The sequence below is a fragment of the Falco naumanni genome, chromosome 4 (assembly GCF_017639655.2).
Source record: "Falco naumanni isolate bFalNau1 chromosome 4, bFalNau1.pat, whole genome shotgun sequence".
Taxonomy (NCBI): domain Eukaryota; kingdom Metazoa; phylum Chordata; class Aves; order Falconiformes; family Falconidae; genus Falco; species Falco naumanni.
In genome coordinates this window covers 56,706,275-56,725,108 of record NC_054057.1, presented here as the reverse complement: position 1 = coordinate 56,725,108, position 18,834 = coordinate 56,706,275, and the positions used below count along the sequence as shown (strand labels likewise).

The 18,834-nt window shown below is 37.9% G+C and overlaps 1 protein-coding gene across 2 annotated transcripts in view; it reads left to right on the top strand.

Moving 5' to 3' along the window:
• The window catches only part of LOC121087661 (sodium channel protein type 5 subunit alpha-like), a 53,772-nt gene that overhangs the window by 21,329 nt on the left and 13,609 nt on the right, over positions 1–18,834 (top strand). For both annotated transcript variants that reach the window (XR_005827698.1, XM_040592941.1), the window contains exons 11-19: positions 473–664; positions 6,119–6,221; positions 7,924–8,162; positions 8,283–8,435; positions 9,582–9,935; positions 10,721–11,173; positions 13,896–14,015; positions 15,357–15,468; positions 16,536–16,690. Coding sequence is in view for 1 of the 2 variants with exons in the window: in XM_040592941.1 (XP_040448875.1) it covers positions 473–664; positions 6,119–6,221; positions 7,924–8,162; positions 8,283–8,435; positions 9,582–9,935; positions 10,721–11,173; positions 13,896–14,015; positions 15,357–15,468; positions 16,536–16,690 (1,881 nt within the window). In the remaining variant the exon portion in view is untranslated. The remainder of the gene's footprint in view (positions 1–472; positions 665–6,118; positions 6,222–7,923; positions 8,163–8,282; positions 8,436–9,581; positions 9,936–10,720; positions 11,174–13,895; positions 14,016–15,356; positions 15,469–16,535; positions 16,691–18,834) is intronic.

Here is an 18,834-nt window from a genome sequence, read left to right as displayed (position 1 = left end):
GGCCTGTAACGTTTCTCTGTCTGAAATTTCAGCTTGCCAAGCCTTCCTAGGCTTTTCTTCCTTCTATTTTTCTTTAAACAGGATTAGTAGTTAAGAAAGGTTTAACATTGTAGGATTTATTTTGAGCCTTTAGTCTTCTGTTGTCTTTGAGCTCAGAGTCCTTTCCAAAGCAAGAAAATGAGTGTAAAAGGATACACCATAATATTCTGTAATTCAGATACAAAATAAAGTATCTAAAGTGGCAAGGACAGACTTTAATTGCAGTAGCTGATAAGTAACCCTGCTTTATCTTTCAGTATTGTGAATAGCATTTTGTACTCCTGTCTTTATATAGTAGTTTAATGTTTGAAAGATAGGAATTGTTAGTACAAAGGATTCAGATAACATAATAATTAAAATGCATGTGATCCTAGTCCATGCACTTGCATTTGCCTTGTATTAACAGACAGACCTTTTGCTGTTTGTTTTACAGATGTTGGCTGCAGGACAAAGTAATAAGGCCTTACATGTCAGATCTGAAATGTCAATTGATGACTTGAAAAATTCAGAAGAAAAAGGGCTGAAGAAAGAAAAACCTATTTCAAGCCAAAGCTTAATTTTAGGTGATCATGACAAAGAGGAGCATATATTTCATTCACAGCCTGGTCGTTGCCACAAGAAACTTGTAAGTATTGAAAATAGATATATTCATTAGACTTGTATGTGATATGACAATTTGATGAGCAGAAAAGCTTTCTTTATTTGCAATTTTTTATTATTTTTTTTCCTTCCCCTTTTTTCTCCTTCTTGCATGCATTAGATTAACTTGTTTTGTAAAGCAGTCTGAAAGTTAGATTTTGGAACCAGAGGGAGACAGCGGTGTATGGACTTGAAAGGGAGGTTCGAAGTGGCTGTCAGTAGCATACTTATGACACATTGTAGACCTCTGCATTTACAGCTGTGGTAAGATCTGCTGCTGTCTCTATTGTGCTGCATAAACAAACATGCAAAATCCTGTAAGCTTTAGAATTTCCCTAATGACCTAACCTTTCTCTCTTTTTTTTTTGTACACACATTTAATTCTCTGGCCTAAATATTTAGGGTTGGATTTATTTCAGTATGAAGACTTCTGATGCTAAGGGTGTGATTCACTTGTCTAACATATCATCTAGTGCCATTTTAGATGTTTTTCAACAGGTTGAATATCCTGGTTATCTTTGACATCTGTGGCACATCTTCCAGCATAGTGTGGATATCTCAAATACATTATGGTATCTCAAATGTTACTAATTTCCTAGATTTAGGCAAGTGAATTGTGCTCCAGGTTTATGTTTGCAGGTGTCTACATGTGATTTAGGTTCTAAATTCCCTGAATAGAATGGAGATTTAATGTTTTGGGTCACAAATTCATACCTAGAAACATTAGAGTTTTTCTGGAGTGTCTTACTTGGTCCCCACCTCTCTACAGAGGGGTACAGACGTATCATGTCTTTTTAGTCAGAGACTGTGGATGTCTCAGATACCAAATGTCTCAACAGAGCATCTCACATGGCTTCCGACACTTACGTTTAAGTGAATCAAACTTGTCAAAAAAATATGCATCAATTTTAATGGTATGATGCAATTGTATATATAACGTGCACATAGACAAATTAAATATGGCTGTCTGAATATTAGGCTGAATCGCACATGTGCTATTTCACACCTTGATTACAACAGTGACTTCTGGCTTTTCTGCTCATCACTTTTCTAAATCCATTAAGAAACTGCTATTAAGATTTTTAATTCTTACTTTCCTTAATCTTGTGGTTTTTTTCATTGTACCTTTGACACTGGCAAAATACTGTGTATCTCATGGACAGTCCTTACTATCATGTTACCAATGGTACTTCATCCATGTAGAGTACAGATTTGTTATCTTTTCAATTCTTAGTCCATGTGTGTATCTTCACTTGACCTGACCAGTGTGTGTGTGACTGCACATGGGGTATTGTGTTATGTTTTGAGCTTTCCAGTAAAACATTATTTTGAAATATCATGTAAAGCCAGTGGAGGCTGCCAAGATGATTACGGGGCTGTAGCGCGTGATTTGTGAGGAGGAGTGGAGAGGCTGGGTTTGTTCAGCCTGAAGGAGAAAAGGGAAAGGGAAGAAATTGATTATTGCTGTCTACTAGTATCTAATGGAGTGTATAAAGAGGAGGGAGCCAAGATCTTCTTACAGGTGCACAACGGAAAATAAAAGGGAACAAGCTGCAAAAGATAAATTTGGATTATTTGTTAAGGAGGGGGAGGAAGTCACTGTGACAGAGGGTAAACATTAGAACAGGTCATCCAGACAAATTTTTGGGTCTTCATTTTTGGAGAGATTCAGAATGTAGCTGGAAAAGGCCCTACAGCTGAAGTTTGTCCTGCTTTGAGCAATGAAGTGGGAGGACTTGCAGAGGACCTTCCCAACTTCAATCTTTCTCTGGCTCTGTGTAGACATCCACATTTAAATGCCTATTTTTAGGTATTTTCATTTTGAGCTGAATCTTCCAAAATAATTCTCAGGCAATTATCCATATTACTGAGTTAATTTCAGCGATAACTAAAAAGAAAGCTTTTGATGCTGTGGTTCAGAACAGCCATTCTCCAGTAAAGGCTTGTGACTTAGACCAAACAAGGTCCACTGGAAGAACAGATGGTGCAAAAATAGTTGTTTGTGTCCAAATAACACTTTGACTGAAACCCTGGTTCCCAGCCACACCTTTGATAATGCAGTCTGGAATTTCAAACCAGTCTCCCTTCACCCTCTCAGATTTGTTTTCTCCTTCCATTTCTTTGGTGATCATTTACTGTGACTGAGCAGGCTCTCTAGATGTGGAGAGCTGGAACTCATCACCAAAACATACACTGTTCATTTTGATATTAACCGTCACCCCTCTGTCTCCCAACATATTTTCTATGACCCCCATCATGATAATCTATTCCATCTCATGACAGATTCTCTCTTGCTTTTGGGAGAACATCAGAATTGTTCCCACCCACCTCAGAGGAAACGGAGATTTTCCAGTAACAGAGCTAAAGGAGTAATGGTCCAACTTACTTCCTTTTGAAAAGTGTCCTTGTAGGGGTGTTTTTATCAGCCATGTCATCCTAGCTAAAATGGATTAGGTTTTCCTTCTGGCAGTCAGCATGGTCAGAATTTCTTCTAAATTCCATGATCCTAGCTATATTAAGTTATGTGTCTGAGCTGAAGGAGTCAAAATCATCCACTTGGCAGCAACTGCCGTTTGTCATCATCTTTAGTGTAGTATTTGCTTCTTATAAAGTGTCATTAAAGTTTCCTGCTGTGTTAAGAATATTATACCATTTTGTGACCTATTTTGGTTCTTCTGTGCTTAAAGGGAGCACTCGGTCACAGTCCATGGTAGTGTATTATTATATCTATTGAGGGGAAAAAAAAGTCTTTCCATAGCAGGTGTTATATCATCTGTAAGTATAAAAATCACCTCTTATGGCTGATTATTTAATTTTTTTCTTCTAAGTCTGTGACTGTGTTGCAAGAGATGACTGAGCCAGGAGATAAATTTGGTAGGCCTTACTTCTCCAAGGGTGCAAAATCTGCACAGATGGGGTGCCAAATGCAATCTGTATTGATACATTTCAGGAATAACATTTTCAGACCCTTCCCAAGGTCCCTTCTCCTCTGTATATGCAGAGAATGGCAAAGTTATGAATATCTCTAGTATAGGAACTTTTGGAAATGACTAATAGTTTGCATTAGAAGCTGGTACGAGAAATGTTTAGTGGAACCTGCTTCTCAGGAGTGTGTTCTGCAGAGTTTGTATTGCCGTGCTTGCTAACAGATGCCTCTACACTATCTGCATTAAAAACTCCAAGACCTGGCTCCAGGTAACTGTGGCTGTGTGAGATTCTGGTTGTAACATTACTCTGTCTTACACATGCTTACAGATGATCATTTGGCAGAAGAAGCAGCTATTTATCAAATAAAGGTTCTTCAAGGTGCATAGTGCACCTGTACGCTCACTTCCTCTTGCTCCCCTACATCACAGGTCTCACTTTGTCCTACAAATGTTGATATTTCATATTTTAAAAAAAACAAAAACCAAACCACAAAAAAAAAAAAAAAACAACCAAAAGAAAAAGGGAAGGCCTAGAGCATGGTGCAAGCAGTGTGAGCTGCTCCAGTGTGGAGTTCTGCCATTAGTCAAATAATTGTAGTCTGCAACAAAAATGGCAGTATGTTTAACGTTATGGTAACTGCTAGTAGTACTAGCTCTGCTGCAACTGAGGACTCTTCAAGCAACGTACACTCTAATCACAAAAGGAGGCTAAATATGCTAAGTCAAAGAGAAAAAGGCGTATTGGGTAGAAGCATTTTGGTAGGACATAATTAGTTCTATAAAAACTGGAATGGATGATTTCTCTAGCACATATCCCTATTTTAAATCCCAATTTGTCAGAGGATTCTCATCACCAGTTATTTACTTCACCTAAAGATAGATGAGCAGCAGTAACTGCTTCAGTGTTGGTGAATGCTCTTAGTCTTTCTAAAAATACTAACTCTGAATGCTTCTGAACAGACATGAATTTCAACAAGACTGAGGACTTTAGTCAGGCTCATACACAAATTCTTCCAGGTTTCTCTCCTCTGAGATACCAAACATGGAAAGGAATGAAAGGACAAGTCACACCGATAACTAGGATGTGATTAGAATAGTCTAACTGAGTCTTTTAGATTCTGAAAAAATAGAGGTAGAAAATGAATAGATATTTAGGTATAAGAAAGAAATTCTTCACTCTGAGGGTGGTGAGGTGCTGGCCCAGGCTGCCCAGAGCAGCTGTGGGTGCCCCATCCCTGGCAGTGCCCAAGGCCAGGCTGGACGGGGCTGGGAGCAACCTGGGCTGGTGGCAGGTGTCCCTGCCCGTGGCAGCGGGGTAGAACTAGATGGTCTGTAAGGTCCTTTCCAACCCAAACCGTTCTATGGTTCTACGAACATTTTAGCACTGTATTATGAATTCATTTTATATGTCTATTCTGTGACAGTTCTATCAGCTAAATTTTACTTAGCTTTTCAAGTCATTAAAATACCAGAGACACAAAAAAGCAACAGTTATTGTTAAACCCCTAAGGCCAAGGATATCCGTTTAATTCCCTGAATAACAGTTTTATAGAACGTGTTCATAAAACTCATATTATCATAAAAGTTTGAAGTAATGATCTGACATATCTTTACTTATATACCCTCCCCACAAAAAGGAAATTAAACAAATCAAGCTGTGCTGAAAGGGAATACCAAGACGCTATGCATCAGGATGTGGTCAGTCAGTAGCTCCCTGTCACGGGTCGTGCTAATTCTGTCCCTCCCGACACTGGAACCTTCAGTCTTCTTTTTCTGCCTCAATGTCTCACTTATTCTTTGCAGCTGGTGTTTTACTTAGTCTTTAAACAATGTGTGGGAGGGTATTAATATGTCATGAACTGAATCTTTGGTAAGAATTTAGTGTGTCCCAGAAGATATAGGTGTTGGTTTGTCTGTTATTCAGTGCACATCAGCAACACTGAGTTTAGCGTTCTGCAACCTCTAATGAAACCCAAAGTAGTCCCATCCCTAGTTTTAGGCAGTTCAGTATTAGCATAGATCTTGATAGGCTTAATAGGGCTGGGCAAACCAATAATTTTTATTCACTAAATAACTATCACTAATAAATAATTATTATTTATTAATCATCAATAATTCATATTTAATAGTCAGTAATTTATTCAAAGTGATTGTCAGTGTTCTTTTTGTATGCTCTTTTTATCAGTCACTGGAAAGATGGAATTGTTTTTTTTTCCTTTGCTCCCCAGTTAATGATTTTATACTTTTTATATAATGGAATTATTATTGTTAAATATTTTCAGAAGGAAACAACTCTTGAAACACGTTACTGGTTTTGGTGAAATGCCCTTTACCTTCAAAGGAAAATATATGATATTGTTGCATTGTTTTCTTTTATATACCTTCAGCAAGGTGAGGCTTCATTAACATTTGTATTTAAAAAGGCATATTTTTGTTATGCTGGATGTAATTTTTATATTGCCATTTCTTCATATTCCTTGTTATATTATCTTCTGTTGTCTCTCTAACCAAAGAGGCAGATACTGCTGTCCTATGAATTGTCGGTGGACTCTATTAATGATCCTTTTCGAAGACAGAGGTTAATGAGTGCAGCCACTGTTATTACAGATAATTTGCGTAAGTAATTCTTCAGTGGTTTTGCTACGGTGGTTGTGTAACTTGACCTCAGAGATCAAAATGTCATGAACAGTTAGCATTATTTTTAAAGTCACTAGGAGAAATTATGCTACAATCAAATGTAAATTTCAGTAAAATAAATACTCTCATATCTCACATAACTGTAACTTACCATTACCGAGGGTAAATCATGCCCGACTAACTGGATTGCCCTGTACAATAAAATGGCTGGGGTTTGTGGGTGAGGGGAGAGCAATGTTTTCACTTACACTGACTTTAGCAAGGCTTTCAACCCTGTCTCCCACAGTATTTTTTCATCCCAGGTTAAGGTGCTAGGATGTTAGGGTCTGCACGGGTGGCCAACCAGCTGGACAAAAAAATGGTTGTGTGTTTGGGTTTCAAGTGTCTGGTGGAGAGGTTATATTCCACCTGGAGGCAGGTAACAAGTGGAGTACCACAGGGGTGTATCTCGGGACACATCTTGTCCTAAGTGACCTGGAGGAGGTATCAGAGGGCTTGCTCTTGATTTTAGGATGGGACGGAACTGGGGGGGAGGTACTTGATACATTGGAGGTAGGAGCTGCCATCTAGAGGGACTTAGGCTGGAGGAATGGGCCAACAGGAACCTTGTGAAAATTCAGCCAGTACAAATGTAAATTTATGCCTATCTGCAAGAACCTCTTGCAACGATCCAGGCTGGAGCTGGCTGGCTGGGAAGCAGCTCTGCAGGAAGGGCCCGGTGGGTCCATGTGGGCAGTGAGCTGAGCAGTGGCCAGCAACACGCCCTTGCAGCAGCAATGGCCAACAGTATTCTCAACTATATTAAAAGGAGCGTAGCCAGGAGAAAAGTGATTATCACCCTTTATTAAGCAGTTGCTAGACCACATACTATGCTCGGTTTGCCCCCCAGCTCCAAGAAATATATTGAGTTCAGGAGAGGGCCACCACGTCAGGGGATTGGGCGTTTGCCCAGTGCTGGGCTGGTTCAGCCTGGAGAGAAGGTTTTGAGGGACAGTTAATGTCAGCCTTTCAGTGTGTAGGAAGACGTTATCAAGAATGCACTCTTCACAGTGGTGCACAGTGGAAAGATGAGACAACAGACATCTCCAGAAAGAGAAAGTTTCAGGTTGTGTATAAGGAGAAGCTTTCACTGTGAGGACAGTCAGAGGAACAGGTTATGCAGTCTCTGACCTAATAGCTGACCCTGATTTGAGAACAGGGTTGCACTAGGGATCTCCTGAGGTCACTTCCAACTTGGCTTCTCTTATAACCCTATCCTCAGCTATGGACACCAAGATACGGGGGATGCACTTCTTCATTTTATCCTGCTGGTTTTTGGGTTTTTTTTCAACTCATGCTGCATCTGTGACTGTGCAGACGCAACTTACAGAAAACAAGTTGTCAGTTTCCCAGAGACAGTTAAGTTACTTCTCCTTAATGCAGAGCCTTTATCATCCTTCGATAGTGTAATAAACATATGAAGAGGTGGGTAATATCACCAGTTTCTGTAATTAGGAGATTTACTGATAGTGACCTTTAAATAGCCTATGATTAGTTTGTGTAGAATGAGTGAAACATTTTTTTTCTATTATGTTGTTCTGCTCACATGAGATTGATTTTTCTTTTCAGTCTTTTCTGTGATGGTCTTTTTCTTCATACTATGATATTCCACATAATTTCACTTTCCCTCTTTGTCATTTAGAACTGCAGGAGTCAAAACTGAAATGCCCTCCATTATGGAAACGTTTTGCTCGCAAGTATCTAATTTGGGATTGTTGTCCATTCTGGAGAGTAGTCAAAGAAAAGGTGAAATTGGTAATTTTGGACCCATTTGTTGATCTCTTAATCATGGTTTGCATTATTGTGAATACCTTCTTCATGGCTCTGGAGCACCCTGACATGCCATATAATTACCAAGAAATGATTTTCATAAGTGACAAGGTAAGTTAGGTCTATGTTAGAGTGAATATGGAGTTATAACGCCATATTTATACTGGGACAGTCCTATAAGGACATGCTTTTTCAGTGACTTTTTGCTGAATTTCTTTTTCCTCCTCCCAGGTCTTCACCCTGATTTTTACAGCAGAAATGATCTTGAAAATCATTGCTCTAGATCCTTACAACTATTTTCAGCAAAAATGGAATATTTTTGATAGTATAGTTGTTATGATTGGCCTAATAAGCTTTAAAGAAAATCTGTCATCTTTCAGACTGGTAATTATTTCTTTATTCTTTTCTAAAAGTACACATGTTTTATATAGATTTGTTAAAGATTCCAGTGAAATACCCTCAAATTATTTTACTGATGAATCTGTTAAATCAGTTCTCTTTCTGGGTAAATAGTAATCCAACATTAATATTAAAGAATTCATTCGATGTTCATTATACGGTTTATATTGGATATGACAAATACTCTGACACAGTGCACCCTCTGGGAGGTCTGACCTGGCAGGGAGTTCACTGGTTCTCTGTTACCTCTGTACAGTGGTGCTGCTCAATTACATCTCAGACCTTCCATTAGGAAAAAATGTTATCTGAGTGTTTCCATGAGCTTAAAGATAGCAAGTATTCCTTCACAGCTTTTCCTTTTGAGCTGAGATCTGTAAAATAACATAGCTTTCCTCAAGTTTTAGGGGCTCTCCTCAAGACTTTCTTCAGCCTTAGGGAAAAGGAGGAATAATTCTGAGATGTCCATGTAAAATGTTACTTTGCTGTTTATGTCCTTAATGTGTATTTAGAATGCTAAATTTACTAAGTACTAACATTCTTTGTAGCTTTTCAGTCATCACACCTAGAAATACAGTTGGATTCTGTTTTGTCTTGTGTATGACTGAGGGATTTTAGCAGCCCCAAATGCTAATTTGACGAAAAGTGTCCTTCTTACTCATGCGGGTGCGTAGAATAGATCCATCCAGCTTTTCAGATCCTGTTTTAAGTGTGGGGAGAGGTAGAAAAAAAATCTTTTTTCAATTTTTGTCTGATTACATTTGATTTAGTCCAGAATGCAGTCATTTCATTAGCCTCGTCCAAATACCTATGAGGCACTTGATTATTATTATTATTACTATTATTGTTATTGCTGTTGATACTAATAGACTTACACATGCTCATATCTAACTTAGCAGAAACAATTCGAGAGCTTCCTTTGGCAGTTCTCTGTTCTCAGTAACAGTAACCATTTGAGCTTAAGCACAGTGCTTTTGGATCAGAACAATTAAAAACCTTTCTTTGGGGGGGAAAATTATGATGGTGTTACTGAAGTAAAGACAGCATGATAACTGCAGGGTCTGTTTTTTGTGTGTGCTGTGCTATCCGTGCAGTGTTCACCACTCACATTGTTCTCTTGTGTTTTACTTACAGCTCAGGATCTTCAAATTGGCAAAGTCCTGGCCAGCCTTAAATACTCTTATGAAAATAATTGTAAACTCCGTTGGTGCTCTGGGTAACCTCACTCTGGTTTTGATTATCACTGTATTTATTTTTGCTGTAGTAGGAAGGCAGGTTTTAGGCATTCATTATAAGGAAAAATTCTACAAAATAAACACCAGTGAGGATTTACGCTGGCATATGAAGGATTTCTGTCATTCATTCCTGATCATATTCCGAATACTATGTGGAGAATGGATTGAAACCATGTGGGAATGTATGGAAGTAGCTGGAAAAGAGCTATGTCTTCCCATTTTCTTGTTAGTCCTCGTGATAGGAAACCTGGTGGTGAGTATCAAGCTATTTTTCAGTCCCTACTAAATACATCCAGTTACATTGGCATCTTTTTTTTTTTCCAAAGGAAACCTAATCATCCAAAGAGTATTCACACTATTCTCTTATTTGGGTACTACTTAATATATGTTTTTCTTCTGTTTTTTTTTTTTTTTTTTCCCCTGTCTTCCTCTTTCTCACACAAGAGGCAGCTGCTAAGCAAAATAAAATTATTCCTTCTACCCAGAGTATAGCAGTGCCATTTTGATAATTTGGTGCCTGATTTCTTCATCTTTTGTGTACTAGGTTCAGATAACCAAAGTGTTCAGTGCTTTTAATGCTTACCAACTTTTTCTTTTATTTTCAAAAGTTTGCAGTACCCAGATTTTCCAGTTTGCGTGACATATACTAGACCTAATGTATATATACTGGAAGATGAAATCTTTTTCATCTGCTTCATTTGTTGGTCTATACCAGATCCTTTTTGATGTTTGTGGTGGTGGTAAAATTTATCTTTGCCTGCTGTTTTTCAGAATGTCTACCTCCACATACCTTATGGACATCAGAGCATGTGAAAATATATTTGACATACCCAAACCCTTGTTTCATTCCTTTTTCTCCTGCCATTCCTTCCAGAAGGAGCCATATCATACTATATTAGTATTTCAGTAGAATACTAAATAATTTCATTACAGTGGTTGATGAAAGCAATATTGAGATTTTCTCATCTAAGGAAGGTTTTCTGAAATGTCTTTTCTGTTAGCAGTAGTGTCTCCAACTTACTTTAACTTAATTTTAAGGTGCTCAACCTATTTATTGCCTTGCTGCTGAGTTCATTCAATACTGACTCCTCAGTGGAACAAGAGGAACCTGGACAAATGACTAAATGTCAGATTGCTATTGCGAAGATCCACAAGGGCCTGTGGTCTGTTAAAGACAGAATTTTGGATCGTTGTGGCAAAATAAAGAAACGAAACCTTAAAACAACAGCCAAAAAGAAGACTTTAGTGAAAATTTCTGCCAAAGACATAGAGGAAAATAATTATGCCATGACAGATGTCAGAAGGGATATAGGCAACAGTTGCTTTGACATGGGGTATTACAATACTGAAGAGACTTCCTCAATAACAAGGAAATATGAAGAATTTTTAACCAGTCATAGTACCTGTGTTCCCATTGCAGTAGCAGAGACTTACACCGATGAATGTGATGATGATTACAGTGCATGCACAGAAATAGAATACAGAAAACAGGTAAGGAATATTAATATTTGAAAAAATATTGTAACTTGCGTATGTAAATATAATCTCAAAGACTGAACAGTAAATGCTATCCCTTCTGTCATTTCTGCAATTGTACTTTATTTGTTCTTCTAGTAGCTTCAAAATGCAAGAGCTACCAAATAGTCTTAATTATTTGATAAGAGATGTTGAATATCCACTTTTTCATCATTCTCCTAATTGGCAGCCATAATTCTGCTTTTGTCTGTTTTGTTTCCATTTTGTGCTGTCAATTGCTAAATGGTGTTTGATCAGAACAGACATTCTTTTTGGTTCCTTTGCCTTACAGATGGCACCTGGAATTTTTGGAAGTCAGGCCTCTTGTGTTGCTTGTATGTTGCTTCTCAGTTGCATGGAATCTGGAGGGAATTTAGTTAAAACCTTCACCTTAAAATATTATTTCTTAGTGATTTTTTAATCCGCTATTCACCTCTGTGATACTTTGGACTCCTCTCTTGATTGTGTTGTGTTGGGCAAGATTAAACTCAAGTCTTGCTGCATGTGAGTGAGGCACTTACACTTGCCATGGTAGTCAATAATGGTGCAATTAATATGCCTGCACATAGGCATTTAGGGGTATTTGAGATACTTCAGGTGCCCGTCACATCCACGAGGGACTGACAAACAAGGCACAGAAGCTATAGGAGCTCTTTGGCATCTGGAGACCAGGCATATGTAGAAACACCTCAGATGATAATATGCTTACTAGATTACTCCATTTAGATATCTGAATCTCAAGATTACACACACTACTTACCACAGAGATGTCAAGCACCATTTGAGGTTCTGGCTTACCTTGTACAGCTTCTATATGCACCTCCTAAAATGCATCTGTCAGTTCCTGTAGATCCTGTGCCAGTTTTAACCATGCCATGTGTATGTCTTAGGTACCCCTAGGTATCTTAAACATACACATGTATGTACCTAAGACATACACATGTGGGGTGTATGTCTTAGGTACCCCTAGGCATCTTAAAAGACACTAAACAGTCTAGGGCAAGCAACTGAATTAAACCCTTTGTGCCCTCACAGCATGCAACAGTGTCCCCTGCTGCACGTCTGTATTGCTTGTATGTGCCCACTTTTGCACTTCATGTTTTCTCCCATTTTGCTTTCCTGGTTGTTTTTGGGTTTTTTGGTTTTCCTTATTTTTGCTTTCTTCCCTCTAGTGTTGTGCTATACTTCTAATAAAATGGAATTTTACCTGATTACTTTCCTTTGAGGAGGGTGATGTGTCTTAGCGAAATTCTGGTTGTGACAGCAGTTACTTCTAATATATGGGATATGATGTGGTTACTTAGAAAGGATATGAATGCTGGTTTGAGTATGATGATATATCTGCATGAATGCATCTTAGTTCAGAACCATTGGATCATCCTCTGAGATTCTTATTCCGTATAAATATTTTTGCCTATAGAAGGTAAGGGTGATACCCTTTAGCCTATCGACAGTACTTCAGCTGTGTATGAAACATCCATTAGTAGTTTGAGCTCAGCTCAGCACACAAGGGCCTCAAGTTAATTTCTTTTAGAAGCCTGCTTTGTTCACAGACAGTTGTAATAAGAAGCAGCAGACTTCAATATACCTTCCCTGCAATCTTTTGTCGGAAGGTGAACAAAAAAAAATACTAACTCTTTTCAGACCCATAGTAAAAGAAGTTCCGGTAGAAGCTGGCTTACACAGCAGAATGAGCTGTTTTGCAGTTTCTTCACATAAAGCAAGATAGAAAGCCTCTTACAGAAAGTAGCTTATGATTTTAATTTATGTCTTTTTATTAATTTGTGCTTATTTCTCCAGCTGCCACAGACATTGCAACTGTGCTTTCCCTCTTCATAGGTTAAAGTGATGGTGTAAGCATGTGGCAGTATAGGGTTTAGCTCATCTGAAAAAACACATCCAAATGTGTGAGGAGCAAGCTCAGATGGAACACCAGGCTTTGCCAACTATACTGTACCTAGACTAGCTTGTTAAGGATTGTATTTTATGAGTGTTAGTTATCTTATGATTGTGATATCACCATATTTTATATCTATCAGAACAGGTATTTGGGCTCAAAGTACAGTTACCTAGTATTACGCTATGGCAGAAATGTCAAAAGCAGGTGCTGTTTTTGGATGGATTATGATATAGTCAGTGTCTAGGTAGGATCCATTTCCTATGTTTTTGGTTATAAGAGGAGGCATTGTCAGTGGAATAGCTTTGGACAAATTCTCAAAGAAGCAGAAATTGCTAATAAACGTAGAATTATCTGTGGCAATTTGAAATATGTTGTCCATAAGCATCTGATGAAAGAAATCCTTTCCCTGCTGTAGTGGAATCTGGTATTGTTTGGAATTTGTTGTGGCGAAAGGACTGAGGACTGATTTGGATCATTTAGCTCTTCTGCCTGTAACTAGAAACATTAGACTGTTGGGGTCCAGCTGCAAAGGTGGCTGCTGAATCCATCAGTGGGCTAAATGTAGATCTTGAGGAATGATACCTTTCCACAGTATAACCACAGGACCATGGTATTTGAAAGCAAAGAAGAAACCAATCTTTTACATGCCTTTTAGGGATATCATTTAATTATCTCTAAAAAGATAAACATGGTAAACTTTGTGGATGCTTTAGATTCTGTTAAAGAATTTTGACTTTTAAGAATGACTGTCAGGAAGAAAAATGTGGAAAATAAACCAGTTTGCATTATTTCATGCAGGGAGACAGATTAAGACATAGAGAGCAGTGCCGGAGTTCAAGTGGTTTCAGTCAGATTTCTGGGACTTCTGAAACTATAAGTTATTTCTCCGAAACACACCAAAAGAAAGAGGAAAAAGAGGTAATTATAACTTTTATCATCTTGTGGCATATGCTAGAGATTAAAATTGTCACAGCGGTTCTCTCATTCAGCAATGACAGGACAAGGTGGGGTTTTCTGAAGAGCAGAAAGTATAATCCCTGTGAAGACGGTACATCTTTCTAGAGGTAACAATAGTTTAAAGCATGGAGGTTTGTCTCGCATAAGCAGCCATGGCTAACAATGTAACTTAATATATTATTTTGTACAAAATAAGAGAAATTAATGGAGAAACACACTCACTTTAAACATATCTGATACCGTTCATTTTTATAGATAACTGCTGTTATCCTTGGATGCAAAGATTTGTTCTCTAGAAACAGTTCCCAAAACAACCATACTTTTTCTGGTCTAGAAACTTACTCTAATGCATAATAGATCTAATAAGCTCTAGAAGCATATTCTGATATGGTACAGTCCACATCAAAATAGGTGAAGAATCATGGCTTGCCTCCAGTGACCCAGGAAATTAAATGGAAGTTCATCAGCTTTTTGGATTACTACCTCCAAAAGTCAAACCACTTTAGCATTTTCATATTTTAGATAAAGTTGACAGTAGTTTTGTTTGTTATGCATTATTTAATTATACTTACATAAAAATAAAAATATCAAAATGCCCTTGGATTTAAATAATTTCATTTTTGTCTATGCTGAAGATTCACTAGGACCTGAAGTTAATGTAAAGCAGCATGGCTGTCAACAGAGCTAATTCCCTCCTTCTGGCTTCTTATTCTTATCCCTATCCTCATGTCTTCCCTTTCCATGTCATACAGGGCACTTACACCTTATGGCTGGTAGATTGTTTTATTCCTTTTTCTTTATACTTGTTTTCCTTATTGTCCTTAGTTTTCTAGGTGTGTACGTTACCTACTAATAACTACAATCCTTTGAGATGTGTAGACTATACATACATTTCTTTCCTGCTAGGCCTTTCCACTATCAAGCCTTTTGAGACATGCTTTGTATCTCTGAAAATGAAAAGGGTATTGGATTGGCATGAAGAAGTCAGAGTTTTCTCTAAATTAAAGTTGTAGAATAATCTCTTCTAAATGTTTTCCTTCCTGCAAGTCCAGTGTAAACAGCTAAAGAAACCAATAAACTTAGGAAATTAAAACCATGGAAAGAAACAGTAGGGATTAGCCTTTTCTGCCCTATTATTTGTAATTTTGTTTTGGTAGTTCAACAATATTAAGGTAATTTATATGCTGCAGATATTATTTTTTGGGTGTGTGTGTGTGTGTGTTAAGTTTCATTTCTTTTAAATCTGGTAACCGTATTAATTAAAAGCAAGTAAATTTTCCTCTTTGCCCTTCTCCTGTGCAGAAATGTGATGCTGGTAGCTATTCTGAAGCCAGCACTGTGGATCCAGTTACTCTTCTGGAGATGTTTTGCCAGCCTAAAAAGTCACGTCTACCTAAGGAATGCTTTGCAGAAAGTAAGAATCTTTTCTTTATTGCAGTGACCCCAAATGAACCAGAATTCAAAGATATCTGTTTGGAACATTTCCAAATTGGCAAAAACTCTTTGCCTGAGACACTTGTTAATAAACATAAAACCTCAAAGAAATATACCTGAAGCCAGCACAGATCTGGAGTAGGGTTGAGAAGCCTGAACACAGGTATTTAGTACCATATGAGATGCCTGAAAGTTTGCAAGACAACGGCATTGGAGCTGGCAGAACTGTCACAGAAGCTGCAGAATATCTGAAGAGGCCTAAAATGGTTCTAAACTCCTGTGTTTAGGTAGCAAAATGCCACCTCTGGAGTGTGAGTTGATCTTATATTGAGGCATCAGGCTGTAAGTATCTGTATATGAGCAAAGGTACTCAAAGCACTCCTGAAGGGGCAGTTGGACATCAATTACAGTAAGTACATTGGTAGATGGTGTCTTAATACAGCACGTCAACCGAATTTGTCTGAGCTCGCAGTACAGTGGATGAATATTCAGTCAGTGCAGCTAATGGGATTCAGAGGGATGGTGTAGCTCATCCCAACGTGGACGCCTACCTTTGATTGCCTGAATAGCTCCTTAGATCCCATTGACTCATAGTTGAGTCCTACCACCTTTACATCTTACTGGTGAAATGTGTTTCTGGTGCAAAACAGTGAACAGAGAATCTAGTTGTAACATCTCCGCGGTACAATCAAGTGCAATTATCAGTGAAAACAATAATTTACTAAACCACTAGTAAGGTAATATCTCTTTTCAAAACAAAAAGAATAAATGCAGAAAATAAAATAATCAAGGTTTTTTTGATGGAAGTAATGGCTTTTTTGTGCTTTTTCCATGTATGAGTTGCTCCATTAAAAGAGGTTATTTTGGACTACAAATCATATCTTCTCTTTAGCTTTAGATCATTTCAGCCACGGCATCACCCCATAGGTAAATCAGCACTTTCTTTATATAGTATATAGAAGGTCATTTTAAGATGTCTTACAGTTTTTAGATTCTATGTCTCCACATGTTCAATGGAATTTAATATGCTGTTCTTTCTCTTTTCAGGTTGTATTGAATGTTTCCCGTGTTGTGTAGTGGATATAACTAAGTTTCCAGGCAGAACTTGGTGGAATTTTAGAAAAACCTGCTACAGAATTGTTAAACATAGCTGGTTTGAAAATTTTATAATTTTTATGATAATATTGAGCAGCGCAGCACTGGTAAATTTAATTCAATTTGTCAAATTTTGGATTGATGGTTGTTAGGAAAGGAAAGGAATCATATTATTGTTTATTTCTTCTACTCTCACATTCCTTTTCCCAGGGAGAGACAAGAGCATAATAAATGTATCCCTTAGGAGTTACAAGGCTTTTGTCCACTTGGATAAGGTATTTAAATATCTGGAACCATAGTCATCTGCATAGTCCCATTCTTCATGGAACATAGTTCTTCACACACTTGTGTACTTAATTAGGAGGCTAAACCAGGGTCTGAAATTACTTAGAAAATCTTAAAAAAATAAAGCTTCTCCTAAATTTATAAAGCAGACTAACTGCTCAGTAAAAACCTAGATTTAAAATCATCCAAACATTAAAATGATCAGAATCTAAAACTGAAGATGGCTGTAAACTGGTAGGTGATTTAATGTTTCATCACTACTCTGATTATGTCCCTTTCTACTGAAGCACAAAGGAAGTTTTATTTGATTTGAAACCATATTCACTATGTCTACTGAAAGTAATTTGTTAAATAAAACATTATTTAGCGCAGAAGGAGCATAACCAACTAGTGTGAAAGTGACCTATATGGCGGATGTCAGAATTTTCCAGATAAAATCTCTGTGCATTAATTTAGGTTGTCCACTGAACCATAGGTCTGAACTGTCTGCTTAAAAATGTCTGTGGCAAAATCTCCAAGGGAATTCCCTGGGAATCCCGAGGATTTCTCTGTACTCAGATGGAACCAAACTGAAGCAAGGAAGGAAACTGAGTTATTATTTAATGTACTGTAGGATCTGGCTGAGTTGAACACAAAACTGGTTGGTATCCAGATGCAAGATAACAGAACAATAATGATTTCTTTTCATCGAAGATGTATTGCAGTGGTCAGAACTTTCATTGAAAACTTTCAGATTTCAAAGATACTATTGTCCTCTTGCAAAAAGGGGCTTGCCCATTTTCTGTTTGTTTATAAAGTTATTTGCTGATACAGAATTTTCTGAATCAGCTGGAATGAAGGGTTACAATACCATCAGGCATGTCCATGGCTTTGAAGTATATTAAATGAGATGGTTATCATATAATACACGGAAAAATGTGTGGTAAGTGCTCAGTGCTCAGAGAAAAGGAAGAATTAATAGTTAGAAATTTGGAAGAGCATCATTGCTAATGAATGGGTGATTTGAATAGTAGATGGAAATCAAGGAAGCCAAGGTTAAACTGTGAAAAAGATGATGCTAATTATCAAACCTGCTCAGAAAAAAGGTAGGAAATGGTAAATAGGTTTATGTACATGAATGACCGGAGTTCTCAGTTACCCACAGTCAAATTACTTGTCCTGTGGACAGAGTGACAGCCCTACTCTGTAGACATTTCTCCTAATTGTAGCACAACTGAATGACTGCCGCTTCAAAGACCACTTAGCTCCAGGAATAGTATTACTGCTTTCTTACGCTGCAGAGCAGGAGCGCGTAACTCTTACCAGACTGTTGGTAACTATACATAGATGCATCTCTGCCTTGTGTTTTTTTCAGTGAGAATATAAAGCAGAAACACAGCAATGATTTTACAGGAGTTTATTGTTTCAGGTCTCATTTGAGCTAAGCACTTGGTTGTGCTCCAGCTCCCCCTTTATCTATGGCCTTTTAGGCTGGTTTATTATTATCAGCATGTCGTAAATACAGGGGAGCAAATCAGGTCTGCTGTAATGCCTGAATAACCAGTGTCTCCTAGAGCACTGGAGATACATAGCAGAGTCACCCAGGTGTTTCTGCAAGAGATACATAATGATTTAATGTGACTGGTGATAACTTACAACTATTAAGGCCCGCTGTATTTGAACTAATCCTTGCAAAACCATTGAGTAGTCTTTGCTACCATGCTCCCTTGAACCAGAGGTCTGTGGACCACCTGTGTCAGTCTCCCCTGTAACACAGCCTGCTATTTCTTTAGGGAGTGTTGACTGTTAATGAATTTATTAAACAAAAATAGAAGGATAAGAGATTCCACAGTCAGGTAAGGAGCTGTTAAGTGAAGAGCTGATGGAGATTGGAGCTGGATATGGATTAAAGTTTTGACAGACTCTGTTTGGTTCCTGACCTTTGTCACAGACTACAGCCATGTTCCTTTGGGAAAATGAGTTGATC